The sequence below is a fragment of the Nylanderia fulva genome, unplaced genomic scaffold, assembly GCF_048542155.1.
Source record: "Nylanderia fulva isolate GAGA-0341 unplaced genomic scaffold, ASM4854215v1 Scaffold22, whole genome shotgun sequence".
In the NCBI taxonomy this organism is placed as follows: Eukaryota; Metazoa; Arthropoda; class Insecta; order Hymenoptera; family Formicidae; genus Nylanderia; species Nylanderia fulva.
The window spans coordinates 2,062,153-2,083,778 of record NW_028190285.1 but is presented as its reverse complement, the minus strand read 5'-3'; the positions used below and the strand labels follow the sequence as shown (position 1 = coordinate 2,083,778).

The 21,626-nt window shown below is 30.7% G+C and overlaps 6 protein-coding genes across 12 annotated transcripts; 3 read left to right on the top strand and 3 right to left on the bottom strand.

Annotated features, from left to right (window-relative positions):
* Positions 1 to 879: 879 nt before the first annotated feature.
* LOC114932749 (glutamate receptor ionotropic, delta-2) lies at positions 880 to 8,767 on the top strand. Its single transcript, XM_029305104.2, has 9 exons — positions 880 to 1,066; positions 1,400 to 1,584; positions 3,166 to 3,353; positions 3,749 to 4,144; positions 4,545 to 4,715; positions 5,233 to 5,456; positions 5,836 to 6,038; positions 6,328 to 6,593; positions 6,750 to 8,767. The coding sequence occupies exons 1-9, from the start codon at positions 892 to 894 to the stop codon at positions 7,366 to 7,368; spliced, it is 2,427 nt and encodes an 808-aa protein (XP_029160937.1). The 5' UTR covers positions 880 to 891; the 3' UTR covers positions 7,369 to 8,767.
* Positions 7,706 to 12,398, bottom strand: LOC114932665 (uncharacterized). Of its 5 annotated transcripts, XM_029304973.2 has the most exons (9): positions 12,331 to 12,389; positions 12,043 to 12,203; positions 11,228 to 11,315; positions 11,056 to 11,099; positions 10,152 to 10,511; positions 8,667 to 8,776; positions 8,491 to 8,589; positions 8,171 to 8,290; positions 7,707 to 8,037 (listed from the first exon to the last, which is right to left on the bottom strand). In XM_029304973.2, the coding sequence occupies exons 5-9, from the start codon at positions 10,464 to 10,466 to the stop codon at positions 7,917 to 7,919; spliced, it is 765 nt and encodes a 254-aa protein (XP_029160806.1). In that variant the 5' UTR covers positions 10,467 to 10,511; positions 11,056 to 11,099; positions 11,228 to 11,315; positions 12,043 to 12,203; positions 12,331 to 12,389; the 3' UTR covers positions 7,707 to 7,916. The 5 variants fall into 5 exon arrangements, with proteins under 5 accessions (XP_029160804.1, XP_029160806.1, XP_029160807.1 ...); XM_029304971.2 differs by lacking the exon at positions 12,331 to 12,389 and having other exon boundaries at positions 7,706 to 8,037; positions 12,043 to 12,238; XM_029304974.2 differs by lacking the exon at positions 12,043 to 12,203 and having other exon boundaries at positions 12,204 to 12,398.
* Positions 12,399 to 12,601: 203 nt separating this feature from the next.
* On the top strand, positions 12,602 to 14,869 carry LOC114932660 (complex I assembly factor ACAD9, mitochondrial). The gene has a single exon (XM_029304964.2). The coding sequence runs from the start codon at positions 12,692 to 12,694 to the stop codon at positions 14,573 to 14,575; it is 1,884 nt and encodes a 627-aa protein (XP_029160797.1). The 5' UTR covers positions 12,602 to 12,691; the 3' UTR covers positions 14,576 to 14,869.
* Positions 13,476 to 17,209, bottom strand: trus (programmed cell death 2 like trus). The gene is made up of 4 exons (XM_029304965.2): positions 16,958 to 17,209; positions 16,188 to 16,621; positions 15,634 to 16,086; positions 13,476 to 15,533 (listed from the first exon to the last, which is right to left on the bottom strand). Exons 1-4 carry the CDS (start codon positions 17,066 to 17,068, stop codon positions 15,269 to 15,271), a joined length of 1,263 nt encoding a protein of 420 aa, XP_029160798.2. The 5' UTR covers positions 17,069 to 17,209; the 3' UTR covers positions 13,476 to 15,268.
* Positions 17,210 to 17,224: 15 nt separating this feature from the next.
* Positions 17,225 to 19,852, bottom strand: fy (fuzzy planar cell polarity protein-like protein). Of its 3 annotated transcripts, none has more exons than XM_029304968.2 (7): positions 19,752 to 19,851; positions 19,264 to 19,462; positions 18,760 to 19,152; positions 18,491 to 18,688; positions 18,203 to 18,402; positions 17,959 to 18,130; positions 17,225 to 17,287 (listed from the first exon to the last, which is right to left on the bottom strand). In XM_029304968.2, exons 2-7 carry the CDS (start codon positions 19,339 to 19,341, stop codon positions 17,261 to 17,263), a joined length of 1,068 nt encoding a protein of 355 aa, XP_029160801.1. In that variant the 5' UTR covers positions 19,342 to 19,462; positions 19,752 to 19,851; the 3' UTR covers positions 17,225 to 17,260. The 3 variants fall into 3 exon arrangements, with proteins under 3 accessions (XP_029160801.1, XP_029160802.1, XP_029160799.1); XM_029304969.2 differs by having other exon boundaries at positions 17,263 to 17,325; XM_029304966.2 differs by lacking the exon at positions 17,225 to 17,287 and having other exon boundaries at positions 17,713 to 18,130; positions 19,752 to 19,852.
* An 83-nt stretch (positions 19,853 to 19,935) lies between these two features.
* Positions 19,936 to 21,399, top strand: mRpL19 (mitochondrial ribosomal protein L19). Its single transcript, XM_029304970.2, has 4 exons — positions 19,936 to 20,137; positions 20,330 to 20,753; positions 20,839 to 21,117; positions 21,189 to 21,399. The coding sequence occupies exons 1-4, from the start codon at positions 20,071 to 20,073 to the stop codon at positions 21,316 to 21,318; spliced, it is 900 nt and encodes a 299-aa protein (XP_029160803.1). The 5' UTR covers positions 19,936 to 20,070; the 3' UTR covers positions 21,319 to 21,399.
* The last annotated feature ends 227 nt before the right edge of the window (positions 21,400 to 21,626 follow it).

Genomic DNA, 21,626 nt, shown 5'->3' with positions numbered 1-21,626 from the left:
AAAATTCTTAGTTACATGTACAATTCGTTAGTAATATGTGAAATTTAAGAAACAGAGTTGTGAAAATTTATTATAACTTTTTCTACATCTGTGTATTTGTGTGTGTATTTACAGGTTTCTTTGTAAATTCAATTATTTTATAAAAATAGTCTAGTTTTTGTATAAAGTCGCAAATTACAAGATAAATATTTTATAAAAAATGTAGATTTCTTTAAAAAAAGTGTTTCTTTTTTCTAAAGAAAAAGACTATTACGTGAAAAAGATCTTGATATGCAAATATATTATTAATGTCATATGTGTAAAATAACTTTTATTCTTACTACATACATTTGTTCTTACTTTTAAATAGTATAGAAATACTTTTATTCTTACTACATACTTACATATATTTATTCTGTAAAATTGAAAAAAATAAAAAGATAATTTACGTGTTAAAAGATTAAGAAGACTGTACTTGATTCTTTATCAGGAGTGACGCGCACGAAATCGTGAATTATTTTTGCTTTTTCCTTCGTTGCAGCAATTAACGTCAAGATTTCTTCTTTTTCGTCAAAAATTCATTATCTTGTTGACGGTGTACGTCAACGTGGCATTTGGATGATGAATTAAAAATTTGACAAGTCTCGACGAGCGATGGCACATCACGATTGTTATACGTAACTTTTACATTCCTGAAATCGCTTGTTTATCAGTAACAAAATTAAACAACCAAATAACGTATAACTAAAAATCAGAATTGCTTCAGTATACACATATATGTAATATCCAAATTCAATAATGTCCCGTATCATCATTTTTTTATTTATTAAAGTCAGTGCGTGATAAACAGGATTAAACTTCCAAATAATTTTAAATAAAATAATATTCTTATGAATTTTTCAGATTTTAATAATGTTGCCGATTGTGCTCAGAAAAGCAAAGTTTATACAAATAATGTTAATGGTGGTCCACATTGCCGCAAAACCTTGCTTTTTCACATCACCATTGACGTTACAAATGGTATTAGAATATGCGGAATGGCGATCTTGGAACCAAGTAGTTCTCTTCGATAATATCAGCCCATTCAGTAAGTGTTCTGGACTTTTGTTAGTAAATTTTGAAGGGAGAACGATATCTTACGAAATTACAGTCGGATTTATTTTTACCTCTAGTAAGCAAGAAATAAATCATACATATTCTTTAACTTTTTTATTTCACTTTACAAAAATCAATGTGTAGCATATTTAACATTTAAAAGTTAACATGTTTTTAAAGAGTTCGCATAAAAGAAATTCTTTGATGAAATATCCGTTATATTTTTGAAAAGAATCCGTAGTTGGGAGAAAAAGCATTCGAATCGTACTATCAATTAAAAATGTCGACAGTACGAATAGATTTAATTGATTGCGAGCGAATGTAGGTTGTGCCCTTAGTTATGTCCGGCCGTTGATCAAGTGCTTTGGTGGAAAGGGCATCAGTGTGTCCCTACAATCGGCAACAAATCCAAATATCCCGGATGCTCTTACGATTCCAACGCATCGCATCGGCTCGATCGTATTCTTGGACGGACTCAATCTGACGTCACCTGATAATGTTATTCAAGTGGTAGTATGACCTTTTAATATTTATACATAATATATCTGAAAAAAAAAATTAGCATTTTTAGAATATTTAAATTATATATATATTTGTAATCTTCTGTTTAAATATCATATAAATATGCCGAATATTTGTGTTACGTTGGCAAAAAAATTAATTTATGTGACTAATTCCCAATGGCGTAATAATCGACTTTGATAATGACAAGATAAAACAATTAATTGATGAATTATTCCCTACGGAAGACTTAGATAGTATGATTATGCTTCTACTGTCTAGATAAACATCTCATAGTCAATAATTCTGTTTTATGATAAGATTTACATCTCTACACCATTTTACCAAAATTTATGTTGTCGATTTCATTTAAATTTTTTTATTCTTCATTAACTTTATTTATTAATATTTTATTTATAACTTGTATTTTTAATTATTACAAGCTTCGCGTTATCTTTTTTTTAATTTAATATTATTTAAATCTCAATCAAATATCAATTTTTTTCTTCGATTAAATATATTTAAAACATATATATTTTATAAATTAAACTTCGGCTCGTATACAATTAAAATATGTGATATAATAAAAGGCCAACTTAACGAGCTTATATGCTATTAATTGAAAAATTTTTGTATTAATTTACGTCATAATATACAAAAGTTAAGATAAACGTTTCGACTGTACGACAGTCTTTTTCAATATCCTAATAATATGTCAAAAAATTAATTTAGTCATATCGACCTTATTATAAATACAACATTTATGAGATTATATGACGAACGCAGTACAAAATTCATGTTTGTTGGCATGAGTTAGAGCGTCAGATTTATGTATGTCATGCTGTTATATTATGTAACGACACTGTGAACAAATTAATATATCCGCTCAAATATTACATTTAGATTTTTAATAAATAGTTATTTATTAAATCCGCTCAAATATTACATTTAGATTTTTAATAAATAGTTATTTATTAAAAATCTAAATGTAATATTTGAGCGGATATATTAATTTGTTCACAGTGTCGTCACATAATATAACAGCATGACATACATAAATCTGACGCTCTAACTCATGCCAACAAACATGAATTTTGTACTGCGTTCGTCATATAATCTCATAAATGTTGTATTTATAATAAGGTCGATATGACTAAATTAATTTTTTGACATATTATTAGGATATTGAAAAAGACTGTCGTACAGTCGAAACGTTTATCTTAACTTTTGTATATTATGACGTAAATTAATAAAAAAATTTTTCAATTAATAGCATATAAGCTCGTTAAGTTGGCCTTTTATTATATCACATATTTAAAACAATTTAAAAATATAATATCTACAAATTAGCGAAAAATGCCCATTTAACATTTCTTTCAAATTTTCACATTCAATGTGCTAATAATTAAGTTTCAAAATCTTATTATTTATTTATATCTCTATAATTTAATTTTATTTTGATGGTTTTTTTGAGGACTCGAAAATTATTAGCATCTTGACAATTATTCTATGAAAACAATTTTATAAAAAATTACACTAAATTAATGATTTCTTTTATCAATAATGTTAATTAAAATTCAATACACACAGGCTTCCCAGAAATTTCTTTTTAACTACTACATCTCTTGGCTTATGGTGACCACAAGAAATACTGACTCCACTATCGACACCGTTCTTCGAGATTTAAATATTGGTATCGATAGCGATGTAGTCGTAGCTACTTCGCCATTATTGAATGATGATGTCTCTTGGAAATATGCGCAGAAATATCGAGAAAAGTAAGTTAGTGTATTATATTTTATTACATTATATTTTATGCTAAGTATATGTATACTATTATCTTATCTATATATGTAAAATTCTAAAATATACGGCTTATGTATATTATATAATTTATTAAAAGAAACCATGTCTATTTAAAGAAATTATTTATTTTTCACTAAGGTTACATCCTATCGACAAAATCATTTATTTTAATGTCTACAAAATATTTTCATATCCAATTTGTACTTGCACATATCCTATTTGTGTAAATTTTATAAAAAAATAAATCTTCTTAGTTTAAATTATAGAACGCAATCTGCATATTTTAAAAACAATTATGTTATATTATAATATGACAAGATTAATAAATGATTTAAATTAAATAATGATCAAGTAAATTTTGTTATAGGATATGTCGATCTTTCCAGCGTTATGGCGATCGTTTTGAATTTATGGGACCACCGAAACGACGTAATGTCGAAAATGCAACGATCAATCTGAACTACGTAACTTTAGAGAATCGTTCAGTATCGTTTTATCTGGTGAACACTTATAAAATACGCCATTCTGACAATGCAAGTCTTATTGTCCGATATCTCGGTTTCTGGAATCCAGATTCTCATACTCTTAAGCCGCCAATGAGCGTGAAATTGAGAAGTGATTTCAGGGGTCTTCCCATTATTTTTGGCGTATTGAATGGAACCAGTGACGGACAGACGGATATTGCCGAAGCAGAAACTACTGCCAATGATATCGCACCGCTTTTAGACTTTGCCACTATTGTTACGAACAGCGTGAACGCCAGGTAAATGAATATTTAACTCTAATATAAAATGCAAGTATTTAAAAACATTTAAATACATTATTTCGTTCAAATTGTTAAAACTACTTTGATAGTTATGCAGTCACATCAGTATATTATTTTTTCAAATGTTTTTTCCAAGATAGATTATTTTTATAATTTTTATTAATAAAAAGTGTAAAAGAAATAAATTTTCTAACAAATAAATTAAAATCCGGAAGAGTAGAATAATTCTTTGCAAAACATAATATAAACAAATTAATATAATATATATCTTGAAATTATAAAAGATCTGTTCTTTTTAGCTAAACTGGCTGCGCTAGTTAAAAAGAACAAACCTGCTGTAATTTAATGTTGAATTAAAAATGAAAAATAAATATATAAATAAATGATTTGTTTGCAGTATCGAATTGATACCGCATGAAAAACTTGGCACGTTAACTAACAAAGTGTGGAGTCATCTTCTCGGCGATGTTGTAGCAGGTACCGTTGACATCGGTTTGGGATACATAACATCGAACGACGAGGAACGTTGGACGGAAATGACATTTAGTCATCCTCTGATACGTTACACGTCAGTAAAAATTTTATGTAAAGTTAAAAAAGTCAACTGACTGCCTAATAAGTCACATCGATAATTTAAATTTCTTTTCATGATGCAAATATATTCAATGCAAATATATGTATATTCTTTTTCCTGGGTTACAATGCGGAGAAAGAACTTGTATTATAATTTATCATGATTGTATCGCGTTAGTTTAGTATAAATTAACACATAGATATCATCAAAATGTAAAAACTACTTCAAATATAAAAATTGTTTGACATTTATAATTTATTCGCATTTACATTTGAAATCAAAGCAATGAAAAATAAAGCATATATAAATAACATTTAAAAAAACACTTTAAAAATTAAAATTTAGTTTCTTTTATATTTGCTAAATAATAAATCAAAATGTAGTGAGATAAATAAATATGTTTATAAAGTTATTTTGAAGAGATTTTGAAAAAAACTTTATAAATTATTAATATATTTATTCTTTTAAAGTAGTTTTTTATCGCACGGTTATCAATCAATATTTAACACAGGAGGAACATTTATTACCATCCATTGGAGACCGGGACAATGAGGGATATATTTCTGCAACCGTTCGACAATCGATTGCTTGGCTGCGTCGCGGCAACATATTTTATTATGTTGATTGCAATGGCGACGGTGATTTACGCTACAAAGGCGATTTTGCATAAGGAGGAAAGATATGTTGGGATTGGGGAATCTGCGCTTTGGTGCTTGAGTATCATGTGCATGCAAGGTTTTCTCTCGCTTTTTTCATTATAACACGTTGTTATACACTAATCTTATCACTTTTTGCGTCATATCGTTTTTCTTAAATATAGCATTAATATTAAAATTGCCTGTACATATTTGTCGAAAATATCGCTATTATCTGATTATACAAACAAGGGATTGTTATATATTTATCCATTTAAAACCGAAATGTAAAATTTGTAGTTGTTATTCATTAGCGTACACAGTATTCACATTTGTATATGTTAATTTCGATCGTAATATATAAAATACACTATTATTCGTGAAAAGTGTAACACAGCTAATATCATTATTCCTTCATGGTGTTGCAATTTTCACAAACAGCAGTACATATGTATCTATAAATCATATGGAATTTTTAGGTTCGCCTTGGAGTCCTCGAACCCCATCTGGGAAGACTCTACTATTATTCAGTCTAATATTCTCTCTCGTAATGTACAACGCCTATGCTGGCTTTATTACGTCTATATTATCGGTGCAGGTCACTGGAATCAAATCAATCACGGATCTTCTTCTTAATAATTTTAAATTGGGATACAGTGCTGCTGATGATGCATATATAAGAGTAGTATCAATATGTATTATTATTATTATTATTATTATTGTATTATCACTTTATACTTGGATATACTTTACATAATTATACTTGGATATAATTTTACACAAATAGATATTGAGGAAATCTCAAGGTTCTTGAAAGAAATTATTTTTAAAAAAAGAATTTATTTTGTCGACAGTTTTTTTTAAATCTTTAAAAAACTAGTAGTCTTTAAAATTTTTGCTTAAAGATCTCATCTGTGAAAGATTATATTTATTTATTTAAATGTACTATTATTATCGTTTGCATCTTTCAGAATGCGAACGACAGCAACCTGCGTCAATTGTACATAAAGGCGTTTAATAGTCGTGAATCTCGCTTGGAAACGAGAACTGGACTTATGAAAGCTGTCAAAGGACGATATGGATTTTTCGTCAGCGCAACTCTCGCACGACGAGCTCTCAGAACAACTTTTATACAGGAGCGATGCCTCTTGAAGGAGCTACTACTTCCTAAAACACTTACAGTCGTCGCTCTTCCTATGGCCAAAAGTTGTCCCTACAGGAAGATTATCAATCTTAAGTACATATACACGAAATCAATTAGAAATTGTCAAATTTATATAACTTATATTTTTATAAAATATTTTTTATTTATACTACAGAAGTACATATGTTTTATTTTTTTCAGCAAAATCTTTTTAATAAATTTGATGCTGTATTTAAATTTTGTTTACAGTATATTACGTATATACGAACGGGGTGTCTTGGATAAAATACAAGAACGGATGTTACCAACGATGCCGCGATGCGCGGCATCGGCGGCCTTTCACAGCGCAAGACTTACCGATGTTTATTCCGCCTTTTTCCTCTTGACCGCGGGTATGGTCATAGCGATTTCCATTGGTATCGTCGAGAGGATATGGAACAAACGGAAGCAGATGCAGGAGACAATCGTGCGCAGTCTACGCGACCATCATCTGATACCGCATATCAATTTCCATCATCAGCATCATCGTGATCGTCCCAATGATCGCTTGCACTTTCAGTCTCCTGATGCTCTTTCAACTGACAGACCGCGAGACTACAATTCTGCTTATTTGACTATGCTACAAAATCAGGCTCGCCAGGTGCAGTCCTTCATCGGTTTTCAAGAGCGTGATACATCCCCTGAAAAATCGAGAGGCCCAGGCCAGGAACCGCGTTTTCACATACGAAGATCAGCAGGTCTCAAAAGAGCGTCTTGGGCTTCCTTTACGGGCTTATCCAAAAGGAAGCTAAAAGAGACCGAGAAAATTCCGCCGCCTTCGAATGTGGGATCCACCCCTGGAATCCGGATCTTGCCGTTTCACAATTAAATATCATTTTATCGGTTCAAAATATTTTAAGCATTATATAGTACACAGAGAGAATTTTCTCTTATAGTTTACCCTGAAAATCATGATAATCGTGGGACAATACGATATTAAAGGAATTTTATAAGAGTCTCTCTGATGAATATTTATCACAATAAAAAATATTCGATTAATTTTACTATGTACATAGTAAAATTTACATATTAATATTTTTATTGTGATAAATATTAATCAGAGAAACTCTTATAAAATTCTTCCAATAAATTCTAAGAGAAAATTCGCTTCGTGTAGTTTTTAATTTTGTTGTGAAAATAATATTATTGCGATGTCCATATTTCGAGATAATTCTTTAGCTCACATAATGTACACATCGTGTCATGCATCTTGGCAGAATTTAAAATTATTATAATAAGTGCTTCTTTTTTTTATTTGAGCAATAGCTATACATATTATCATGTCAATTAACATATATAACATATTTTACGTGTGTATATTTTATATATAATGATTTTTTAAATAATATATCAAAAATACGTGATAAACGTGTATGATCAACTACAATTATTATATTTGGCTAGAATCTTCACATGAGTACTGATAATCTTCGTAGGCCCTTGTCGTTTGTATATATTATCTATACCTCTACAGTCTCGTAGACTGCTGATTTCATTTCTGTGGCAAATATAAAGATTCTTAATCTTTATCTATTTCTCTCGAATGCAATTAAATTATTTAATCAATTATTTAATAAACCAGGAAAATAAAAAATTAAAAAAAAAAATTTTAAATTAAGAATATGCAATACCTGCAAAGAATGTTTTCTAAATTAAGAATATACTCGTCATCTTCGCACCATTTTCTCCAATTTTTGTACAATCGCAGTTCTTGTATTTCGTCAAGATACTTGTGACACATATCTCTTAAACTACGAGTATCTTATAATTAAAGTGTCGCGTAAATCACAGAATTATTTTACAATAAAACAGGTAATATTGATTGAATGTGCGAAATCTATCGAAATAGGTGAATCTATTCTGCTTCTATATATATTTAACCTTTTTATATAAAAATTTAACTCTTTTTCTAAGCTATAAGTATAATAAACTTTTTTTTAAGATTTCTTACTTTTTCTCCCATAATTCATCGGCAGACGATGCGATGAGCTTATCGCCCGGTAATGGGTCAGAAATAAATCGCTGACCATCAATTTCTCGCAAACTGTAACTGTCGGAATTACAATTGCATTAGTAAGTAACATGTTGTGCAAGAAAAAAATACGCAATAAAAAAGAGAGCATTTACTGTTGAAAAGAATGATCGCAGATAGTTCTTAGAAGAAGCACGATCTCCGTGTCATTCAACAAATCATCAGGCGCCATCATATTGTGAATCTCTAGCAGAGTTTCATTAATCTGAAAATAAATTGTAAAAAAGTGTATCTTAAAAAAATTCAAAAATAAATTCTTATATTGTATTAATATTTTATTATTATTTATATATTAATATACCTGCATTATTTTTTAATAAAAATTATTGAATTGTATTTCTCAAATTTGTATTATAATATTCTACTATCAGTTTATTATACGAACAATAATTTGTTGTCATAATTAAACTTAATAACAAAACTGAGTTTAATTTATGAGTCGACATAATTTCTGTATATGTAACTTCCTACTGTATTAACAAATCTGTTTATAAATACTAAATTTATGTATATATATATATATATATATATATATATATATATATATATATATATATATATATATAATTTCGTTTAATCTAACCGAATATAATTAGGCACGCAAAGCGAAGTTATTATTCTTTGATAATAAAATCTTGAAAATTGCAACGTATGCATAAAAATCATTATTGCAATGCATACATAAAAATACATTAATTAATTATGCAATGCATAAAAATTCAATATTTACAACTGTAACAGAAAATGCGAACAAAAAATAGAATTTTCTACAAGAATCTTTCGATCAAAATAACTACGCTTTCATTAGATTCGCGCGTCTCCATATGTCCGCTGCGCTGCACGCTGTACGGCCCGCGCGAAACTGATCACGTGATCATCAGTCTCGCAGTCGCAACATCTCGAACGAGAAATCGAGAATCAGTCTCGCGCAAGACGCGCAGCGTTACAGATGTATGGGGTGTACTAATGTTGCGCGGCTCGCGTGGGACTATAAATTCTCGATTCTCGTTCGAAATATTGCGACTGCAAGATTGATGATCACATGACCAGTCTCGAGCGAGTCTAATAAAAGTACAGATATTTTTATGAATCACGTGTAATTAATAAATTTTATATTATTTCTATACATTATGCAATATTAATTTTACACATGCAATTTTTAAGGTCTTATTATCAATAAAGAATAATATAACTTATCTTCGCGCTTCGCGCACGTAATTACATTCGATTAAACTAAACAAAATGAGAAAAAATATAAAGAGATACTCGTATATATGCAAAATAGTTCTCAAAAGATACAATAGAAATTCGATGAATTAAAATTACTTATGTACATAATAGAAATCCGACAAATTAAATTATATATATAATAGAAATTCGGCACTAAAATTATGGTCATATTCATAACATCAAGCAACTGTCATCGCGAAGATTAACAATTTGACAGTTGCAAAATAAATAATAGAAATAATATCAAAAGCGCGCGCGAAGCGTGATTTGTGTAGTCTGCTATTAATATATTATGCATTATTGTTGTAAATACATAGAAGGATATCTAACAATAAGAGTTTTTGGCGTACCTCCTCGGCGACGACTGTACACATGCTGCATCTAACGCACGCAGATGACAGATCCACGTGTAACTTGTCACATGTGTTTACCGCACAGTTATACGGGATTCGCATCACCCCGAAACCGGATGAGCTGCAGTCGCAATAAGGATCTACAGTGACATTCGAGTCTCTCAAAGGATTATAATAAATCGCAGCGGTGTAAGCAGGTTTCTCGCCGCTTTGATGAGTGCGCATTTTGCCGAATTTCTGGAAACTGCAGCCATTCGATGTAAATGCAAGTAAAAATGGCATCAATAACATCGCTTTTGAGGACACCGTCATCGTATTTCTTAACGAGGATTGGCATGAATAAATTGGATAAGCAGGCTAAAAAAGTAACAGTGATTAATAAAAGTGAGTCTGTAATTTATAAAGTAAAATTCAAGTTTTATTGATAAAAAAGTAATTTATTAATTTTAAAATTAATCTCTAATATTAATCTCTCTCTCTCTTTCTTTCTCTTACAAAAAATAAATTCTTGTTTTTTTGTATAAGGTTTCTTTGTATTTTATAATAATATTGTTAAAATGCGTGTATATAAATAAAATAAGGTTAAAAACATATATTGACATATCAATGATATATCAAGAAAATGATGAAGACAGATGAAGCATGAAATTGCTTAATATATTTTAAAGAACAAAATACATTCATCAAAACATTGTAAGAAATTTATGCATTTGAAAGTTTATGCAAGTAAAATTATTTTATGATAGTAATAAGTATAGTAAGTATTCTCAATTTATCTTGAGAAAACAGTTCTACAATCTACAGTCTACAATCAAATTTACAATCTACAGTCTACGATCTACATTCTATACGTCTCTGCAATCAAATATGTATGAAACTACCTAATAAAATTAGCACTCACCAACCGATGCGCAGCAGCGGAGTTAATAACGAAGCTACGTTGCTCTGTAACATGCAAATGAAATTTAAATTGTAGTCACACAGTAATTAATATTTAAAAAATTATTATTATTATCTCCAATATTTTAAAAAATTATTATCATTACCTCTAATAAACAAAAATAAATACTCACCCCAGGATTGCTCCGCCGGTGCTCGATGTCCCTCCCAGATTTCCTTCCTCTTCCTCCTAAGATGTAAAGTGTTCTTCAGCAAGTTGATCTGTAACATATAAATTAAATCCAAATTAGGATAGCGCCTAAAATAATTAATAGGTAAAACTAAAAAAGAGCTTTGTCTTCTTTAATTTTGCCGAAATTTTACAATATGTCAAATTCTTTAACTTTTTTTTTAATATTTCTATCTTTTAATTCTCTCATTAAAAAATTTATGTCAAATAATCTTTTTATTTTTTCTATATATTGTAACTATAATGTAAAACATTAATAATAAAGAAATAAAGTTATGTACTTGTACATTTATATAATTTACATTATATAATTATTTGCTTAGGCAGGAGGTGCCGCAGGAACGTTTGTGGATATTGCATTATTTCTGCTAGAAATAATTGAAAACTCGATTGTAGAGTGTACAAGTATTTTTAAGGACTGGAGGTTTTACAGGAATCTTTATAAAGGAATCTATCCAATCATAATTGGTTCAACACCAACAAGTATGTGCATGCAGTGCCAAATATAAAATTTGTATACATATAATTTATATATATATATACATTTCTTTTTCTCATATTTTAGCTGCATTATTCTTTTTAACAATATAAAGAAATTAAAACTATATAACAACCAAAGATTTCTGCAAAGTACTATGCAGTACTTCACATATGGGAGCAACAACATTAGGAGAAATGGTATTATTTTAATAATTATATATTATATCCTCGTTTATATTAATAATTAAAATATGGAAAAGAAAAAACTAATACAGCTACCTCGACAACGTCGAAAAACTCGGAAAATATTTGCGTCGAAAAGCGCGCGCGAATTTGCGGCAGCCTGAACCGGAGCTGTGACGTCACGCCAAGGATACTACGGTCGCATGGAGCGAACGTCGAGAGATCTTCCCATTCCCGGCCGACGAAATCAATCTCACCTGTACAATTGTGATCACGATATCGATACACGCCACGCGATCAGATTTATATTACGATGATATAATGACGATGACAATTAATACAATATAAATACGCTAATTAATACTATATTACACGTGCTCGTACTTTTCGCTAACTTTCAGCGACTGGCTATATGGAAATAAGTCACGCACTTTCGAGACAACTAATGTTGAATGAGATTCCCGGCAGACGAAGTTAATTTCACGCGATCGCGATTTGGAAATATTCGCTTGACCAATCAGAGCGAAGAGATTCTTGGTCGCCGATTGGCTGCGCACGTGGATAAGAAGGTATTGATCTGAAATTAGACTGAGTTATTTCGCGCATGCGTACTTTATTTTAGCCAAACCAATATACTGTGGTATGATTCGGTAATCTATATAATTATGTAGTATGGATCTATGGTACATGTGATATATATACACACTTTGGCATAATTTTAAAAGATTATTTTATCATAACAACAATGTTGGCACGCCAAATTCTTTGCAAAAAATTATTGCGATATTCCTCGTGCAGCTGCGTATCCGTTCGACATACGCAAAGCGCGAGTGAACATGCGTTAGACACGATTAACCTTGAAACGCGACTGCCGGTATCCATAAAGAGGCAACGACAACGGGAACCCTTCGCCAAAAATTTATTTCTCGGCGTATTTGACCATGAATTCATGTATTATCCCGAGCCACAAACCAAGGAGAGGCATACGCGGTTCTTCGAGTGGCTCCAACCCATCGAAAGGTATGTTTCGGAGAAGTTGGAAGATCCGCAAACTGCCAGGAAGGACGACATTCTCTCCCATCTGAGAGATCTGGGTGTTTTTCGGGCACACGTGGAGGAACAGCATTTCGGTCTAAGCTTAAACGAGACAGAATTGGCCAAATTAGTGGAGGTACTCAGCTGTTTGCCCTGGTTGGGTTCCTACATCATCCAAAATCACATTGTACCTGTGCATATCATCTCTACAATGGCCTCGGAGGAACAGAAAGCAAAGTATTTACCGAGAATAGCGACCGGTGAAATCGTTCCCACGGTCTGCTATACCGAATCCGAGGGTGGAATTAATATACGTAATATTAATACTAAATCAGAAATGTCAGATTGTGACACACATTACATATTGAATGGTGAGAAGTCGTTTGTAGTCAACGGACATGATTCGAATCTATTTCTTGTCTTCTCTCATTTTGGCCATTCTCAAGCAATCAGCAGTGGACACGGTGTCTTGTCTGTGTTTTTAGTAGAACGAGATACGAATGGTATTGTCTGTAAGGACATCAAGAACCTAGTGGGGCTTCACAATAGTCCTGTCTGTACAGTCACTTTTAACAATACCAAAATTCCAAAGGACAATTTGTTAGGTGACATAAAATCTGGAAGGAATATATTGATAGATTCACTTGCACCTGGAAACAGAAACATTGCTCCACAAGCAGTTGGTATGCTGAGAACTTTCATCAAATTATTAACGAAACATGTACTAGAGAGGAAACATCTGGATCAAAATCTGCACGAATATGAATCTGTTCAAGAAGTGATAGGTAGATTGTCAAGCTCCTTATATAGCATGGAAAGTATGTTGTATTATACCACTGGCATCATCGATATGTATGAAAATCAAGATTGCACACTCGAAAAAGCTATGGTAGAGATGTATTGTGCAAACAAATGTGTAACGAGTATTTATGAGGGACTACAAATTATTGGAGTGCAGAGTTATTTGAGGGAGAAGCCTTATATACAGATCTTTGAGGATGTATTATCTTATACGCTGTTCGATTCTTACAATATCGATTCTAACATATATATCTCTCTACTTGGTCTGCAACATGTAGGTAAAAATTTACGCCAACATATAATTAAGATACGAAATCCGTTTAATTATCCTAAGCACATGTTCAACTGGGTCTTCGGTAAAGATTATCGATTAAACCTTCACATCGCCGACCACCTGCATCCATCTTTGGTAAGCGGCGGTGAAATACTAGAAAAATGTATCGGCAGGTTACAGACCGTCGCGGTTTTGATGTTACAACGTCACGGTACTGAAATATCCGATCGGCAAATGGAATTGCGTAGAATAAGCGAATTAGCAATGAAAACGTTCGCGCTAGTAACTGTCCTCTCACGCACTTCTAGGGCGTATTGCATAGGTGTAAGAAATGCCGATTTAGATCGACAACTGGCTAACATCTTTGCGATTCTCACGGAAAATAGAGTTAAAGCTATTGCGGACGAAATTCTATTAGGAGAGTTTACGAACGGTGATAAATTGCACAAAAATGTTGCCGAACTGATATATGGTAAGAAAGATTATTTTGCCGAACATCCGTTAAACAGAACTTACTAAACATTCGTCTTGTTTCGGATTTAATTCGTTTTAGAATGCAAGTTATATATATATGTGTATGTATAATAAAAGAAATAAAAAGAATCCCAAAAATGCGAGCAATGTATTTAAGTTATAAATAATCAATGCTCGTAGAATGTATAATATAGATGCATCTGTAAATTACTTTCAACCAAACTATTTGTTTCTTCTATATTATAAAATGAAATTACATTTTGTAATTATATATAGTGTATCTGATTTGTTCCAAAAATAAAAAAAAACATACACATTGTGTTATGTTATCCACCAAAATTTCTGTATTTTATGAATTTTACAATTATATTTTATATACTAAGATCAATTCTGTGTGTATGTATGTGTATATTGTGTGCGCGCAAAAAGTAAATTAAATACTTTAATCTTTTCTATCGAGCATTCCTAAAAATTTTTTAATCACATATCGCTTAATGTAGTTTGAAGTATATATATTATATTTATAATTGTTATTTGTAATTGTAATTTCACTATATCAACCATCATTCGCTACTTAGAACTTCTGACAAATACATGAAGAGGTGGACGGTATTTTTTCTACAGATGTAACATGACTAGTCTTAAATGCATAAATATGAAACTCTATGTAGGATCATTGGAAGAACCTTGGGGGAGGGAGGTTTCGCACTCGAAATTTCCTTATTTAAAATCCTATAACTATAGTCTTTCCGCTTGAACAATAACATGCTCTTCCCGATATAAATCAGTCGCGGACCAACAGCTCCTAATGCAAGTGTATATTAAAACGGTACCGAACTCAATCTGGAAATTCCGTTCGCTTCGTGGATTCAATATCAACTTTGGTATGATCGTTGGTAAAACTTGCAACTCAAAAATCATCTCGTCGCCACAATTTCGACATTTACCAATACAACCACTCAGCGGATATAGTAATAACGGTGCAGAATTATCTCTTGAATAACTGGAAAAATAAAAACTATTGTCATATAGTGCATCTATATGTATAATATACATTTTTTAAACGTATAGATCATATAATAAAAGATTACTAAAGATTTTACCGTAGCAACTGTCCAGGATTTCTTTGTATTCTGCAAACAAAATTGTGAAACATTTCATCACCGTGCTTAGGAACACCTTTCTCGTACTTTTCCACGTCAGTTTCAATTGTCTTAGGATTGCCAGAATCCGGCGTAAACTTCGTTGATGGATCCGGATTGCCGTGCTGATATTCGACTAACAAGTCTCGAACGTGTTGGGACAAATCTGTATTGCAATCCTCTTCGTCAACCGAAAGAAATATTTCGTCGAACGTGTATTTAATTTCCGCGTTCATTATTTGCAGTGGCAACGGAGTTACTTCGTGCAGTAAACTAACTAAATCACATTGCGGTCGAGTCGGAGTATCGATGCATACAACTTCGTTTTCGTCTCCATCGATCTCTGCTGAGGCTTGAGGAGAATCTAAACGACCTACGGCGCCTCCACTAACTGGAGAGTCTACACTAGTTGGACTATAACATTAAAAGAATAATCATATAATAGTTATTATGCATTTTATACACACACATATATGTATATTTAATTATATATTTAAAACATTTTGATAACAAACCTATTTGCATTTGGATCATCTACACGCAGGGTAGAGAATTCTTCTCGTATATCCTGATCTATTTCTTTATGCAAAGAAAAATGAAATTGTAATGGATCATTTTCCAACATGTTATTCCCATTTGGTTCTGCTGCATTGTCATTTACATTATCACCCCAATCATCTGCATCTGATAGCCAAGCTGTTGTAGATGGCACATTAACACTCCCAGAATCCAGAACACATGTATTACTTTCATCTTCTAAGTGCTGTATTCTCAAGCATGTCCAGCTTTTGTTTTGATTCCAGCAATTTGGATTAATGCATGCAAATATATATAATGTCCGATGATATTTTGAATTATCTAATGGTGCATACAACTGGAGTGCTAAGAGCTGATACAAGCCACAGAGTCTGCATTGTGGTGACAATAATGTATTTTTTCCATAACAGTTCTATGAAAAATTCAATATAATTATCATTAATAAAATTGCTTTATAAGATCATTTTATAACTTTATTAATATTGCACTCAATGTATTCTTCTATATAGTATAAATTTAAATTAAAATTTACACATGCTAAATAAATATATCTTTCAATAAACTAAGAAAAAACATTCCATATATGTATATGTATATATATCTTGTTTGTAAATATCTCACATCTGACAGATCATTCACAATATTCTAATAAATATTTAACGTACGATTATCAGTCTATTTAATCAAAGTCTATAGATTACGACAGATGAAAATAAATAATTCATTTTTTATTATATATTGTACCCACTGGATGCCCGCCGATCTTGTTCGTGGTGAAGTTGAGCAAGGAGCGATACTTGTCCGTGACATACTCGTCCTCGTATCCGAGATACACCTTTGTACGATTATCGCAAGCCATTTAAGCCATATACGATCGCTGCTCTACATTGGAAGACTACGGACGTAGAGAGCTCCGGAACACCTGTATAGTACACTGCCGTTTTCCTTACGACCGAGACAGCTGACACGCATCAGTAACGCTTGACGCGTGCGCCTTCAGCGATTCGCGCGTTTTCCTTATCGATTTTTTTGCCCTACCAACTGGACATGGTCATTCCAAGTGTTCTGGATATGCGCTCTGTGAAATCACGATGACATCGTTTACAGATTCCCGCCCTGGATGAAAATATCACGTGAATTAAACACGTGTTATACATATATTGATATACACATAAAAGAAAAGTACTCATTCATTCAATAAATGCATTCTCTGTAACTGAAGTGAGATATTCAGACAATGAAGAAAGAGAAAGGAAATAAAGTGCAGAGTGCAGAAGTACAACAGCTGATTTACGTTTGATATAATAGACTATCTTTACAACTGCACTTTCTACACTGTGTAATTTATTTTCTTTTTCTGTTAGAGAAGTGCATTTTAAATAAAAAAAAATAAATAAAAATTTGAATACAACTTGTATCTATCTTTTAAAAATAAAAATTGATTTAGCCATTTGGTATATATTTCTCTGTAATCTTCTGATAACAAAGATTATATTTACCAAATTAATATATAAAAGTATTCTTTATTTTATATACATTATATAAACTAATCTACCAATATGTCTGCTTATCATTGAACATCATTTTTAGTATTTTCTGACTAATTAGTCTCATAGTATGAGTAGGTACTATAGATGTATATAAAACACAAAGAATATAGTCATTATGTTTTACAGCATGACATTTGTGATATTCAGAACATAAGTATGTTTCCTTTGCTCCAGTAAACTGCCAGGCATTTGTAATTACCTTCTCATCATTAGTCTCTTTGTATTCAACTGATAATCCAAACATTTCAACTGCTTGATGATAAAACGTTCGTAGAATATCTAATCTATGTGATCCTGTTACACGATTTTTTTCACATTGCAAGTTTCTACCAAGTACGAATTTTTCTATTTTGTAATTTGCCAGCAAAAACCTAAATTTTTTAAATATAATAATAATAATAATAAATAATTATCCATTATGCAAATAAATGTATTTCAATTACCCAAGTGTCTCATTATTTAAAGAGACTGATGCAGGTAAATTTCGTGGATAACACTGTTCAACAGTACATAATGCATCCATATTACTCTTCCAACATTGTACAGCAAATCTCTCAATTTCTGTTAATTCTGGATTTGGTCCACATAATGCCAAAACTTGTACATGATTAATAAGAGTTATAGATACTAATCTGAAAGCTACCTATATAAAGAGAGAATATTATATTATATATATATATATATATATATATATATATATATATATATATATAATTTTTTTAAATGCTTACATTTGGACTTTTACAAGGTAAAAAAACTGGAATGTCATGTGTAGTACAAATACTCTCTGAAGTAATGGCTATAGTTAACAATTTTCTTTCTACAGGATCTAGCAACCACCAGCCCTCTGTAGCAGCTGCCACACAACCATGAACCAGAACACATCCGTATATTGAGTCCAGATATTCCATAAATCCTTCCAAACAAGTCTTGAATATAAATATATTGAGTATTGTATATAACTTTATACTGCATTTGTACACAATAAAATTTAAAATACCTGAAGTAAAGTATTTTCTGAGGATATGATGCATTCTGTCATATTAACCATATTGGTTTTTGTAGAAATTTTATCTCCTATGTCCAAGCAATCCATTAAGCTGTCAATAATAGAGCTACAGAGACGCATGTCCTTCTTAAGCCTTTCTATATTTTTACAGTTTTTTATTTCATCAATGCCAGCGAAAAGGACCATTGCACCAAAAGTAGCATCCAAAAATTTATCCAATATATATTTTGTTACTCCACTTGCAATTGCTATTAATATAATGCATTGCTCAAATTCTTTCCATACTACTGTCATATCTGGCAAGTCGGTGCTTAACAAACTGATATCTTGTGACTTTAAGAACATGTGAATTCCATTGAGGGATGCAATTTTCGAAAACGTCATCTGAAAAGTTTCGTATATAAATATATATATATATATACATACACATAAATCTAATTTTATATAACAAACTATATATAACTACATTATTTAAATATATAACTTATACACAACTGTATCACTGTCTCCCTTCTGGCGAGAAAATAAAGGAATCCCTCCAGAGGAAGTTAAGCACATAACATAAGCTGACATTTTCACTTAGATTTTGTAAGTATTGCAATTGATACTATTATTGAGTATTTTCGATTCTTGTAAACTTTCTCTCTCAAAAATTAACTATGCATCTCTCAATTAATTATGCATCTCTGCCATCCTGGAAAAAAATAATAAATAACGATTAAATAATAGAATGAATATAATTATAAAATTAATATTAAATTAATATAATATTAAATTATCTCTGATAATTATTTGTTGAATATCCTATAATGAAATCAAGTAAGGACTTCCCAAGTCAAACAATTCATTTTTTATCAATTGTTCACAATTTCCACACAAAATGCAAACCATTTTACCAAATTATTGTATATATATTCTTATTATTCGTTTAATCTTTATTACTTCTATAATTAATAAATAAAAAATATTTAATTAAACCTTACATTGAAAATATCACGGTTTTATACATATATAAATATTATTGTCATCTCTTTCTCTTCCTGCTTCCTGCTACCACCAACTGCTATTTTCTTTTTAAAGGTGTGTTCGAAAATTAACCGTAGAATAAAGAAGAGTATAATTGACCAATCAGAACGATAGGAGCAAAGATAAAAGGTCAATGGATATCTATATACATTTTATAAGTCTATGTTGAATCGAACGTGTATTTGTATGTAATTTTTTATATTTAACAAAAGAATATTTAAATGTGTAATGTTTGAATAAACAAATAGACAGAATAATAATAGAAAATTTATAAAAATGGTTATAATTTCAAGAATTTTCTCACGTACAAATTACGGTGGATTACAAGCAGCAAAAATACTATGTAGGTTATTTTTTAATACTCATCTATTATGTATCAAGCTTAGCAAATTTTGATTCTTTAAATAATATGTATCACAGAGAACACAATTGCACTATTATTTATGACGCCTATTATATATATATATATATATATATATATATATATATATATATATATATATAATTAAAACTTTATAAAAATTTTATTTTTTAGACAATGCAAGTAGAAAAAGTATGTCGACGGTTGTTTCAAGTCCGACAGGAGAAACGCACAGTAATGAGATGCCAGAGCAAAAGAAAATAATTCCAGATAGATATCGATTTATTTACCCAGAATTCTTACCAGAACCAGATCCGACACATCGCAATGCACTCAGAGAAAAATTGGAGCGCATGGATATGTTAGCAAGGCGTACGCATATAGCAATACCAGAGTTTTATGTTGGTTCTATATTAGCCATAACTTATTCCGAGCCACATGCTCCTGGAAAAGTTAATAGATTTGTTGGTATATGTATAGAGAGGAATGGATGTGGATTGAGATCTTCATTTCTCTTGAGAAATGTAGTTGATAATCAAGGCATTGAAGTATGTTTTGAATTATATGATCCTGCAATACAGAAAATAGATTGTCTCAGGTAAATACAGAGATTATTGTTTTATACATAAACCATTTTGAAATCTTGCATTACTTATTGGGATTATTGTTTACAAAATATCTAGACTTGAAAAAAGATTGGATTCACATCTACGATATTTGCGGGATGCACCAGCAGAGTATAGTACTTTTTCCTTTGATCTGGAGCCAGAATATTTGACAGAAGAAACTGTTCCTGTAAATGAGATCAAAGTACCGCTTAATAGATTACCATGGCTAGAGAAATGGGAGCGTCAGGAATTAAAAGGCATAGAAATACCGTTTAAATTGTCTAGTAAACGCGTTAGAAAAGCCAAAGCTGCTGCAAAACCATGGCATAAATATGACTTAATGAATACATACAGGTAATAAAGCATTTTATATTTCTTAACATATTCTCATTTTATCTCTCATTTATCTTTTTTTTTTTATTTAGGCAAACTATTCCTGAAGAAGAACAAAATGAAATATATAATGAAGTATATACAAAATTACATGAAATGGAAATTACTAAACGTAGACAAAAACATAAACGTACTTTCGTACGTCCACAGAAAATTGGTTAAATGATTATTATACAGCATTTCTTAATTCATGTAAGAAAGTAGAATAAAATAAATATGATTCTTTTTTGTTATAATATATAATTTGTATTGTTTTATTTTATTTTTTTTTTTTACAATGTAACATTGTATCTTAATAATGATATATAATTTTCTTCTTTCTTGATTGCAATTTTACAAAAAACAAGGATTTTGTAACAATTGTATTTTATATATCATAAAAACGAAGTAAAAATATAGAATTAAACACATACCTCAGAACAGAATATAAATTAAATTCTTTCTCTCTTGATAATTTCATCTCAATTGAA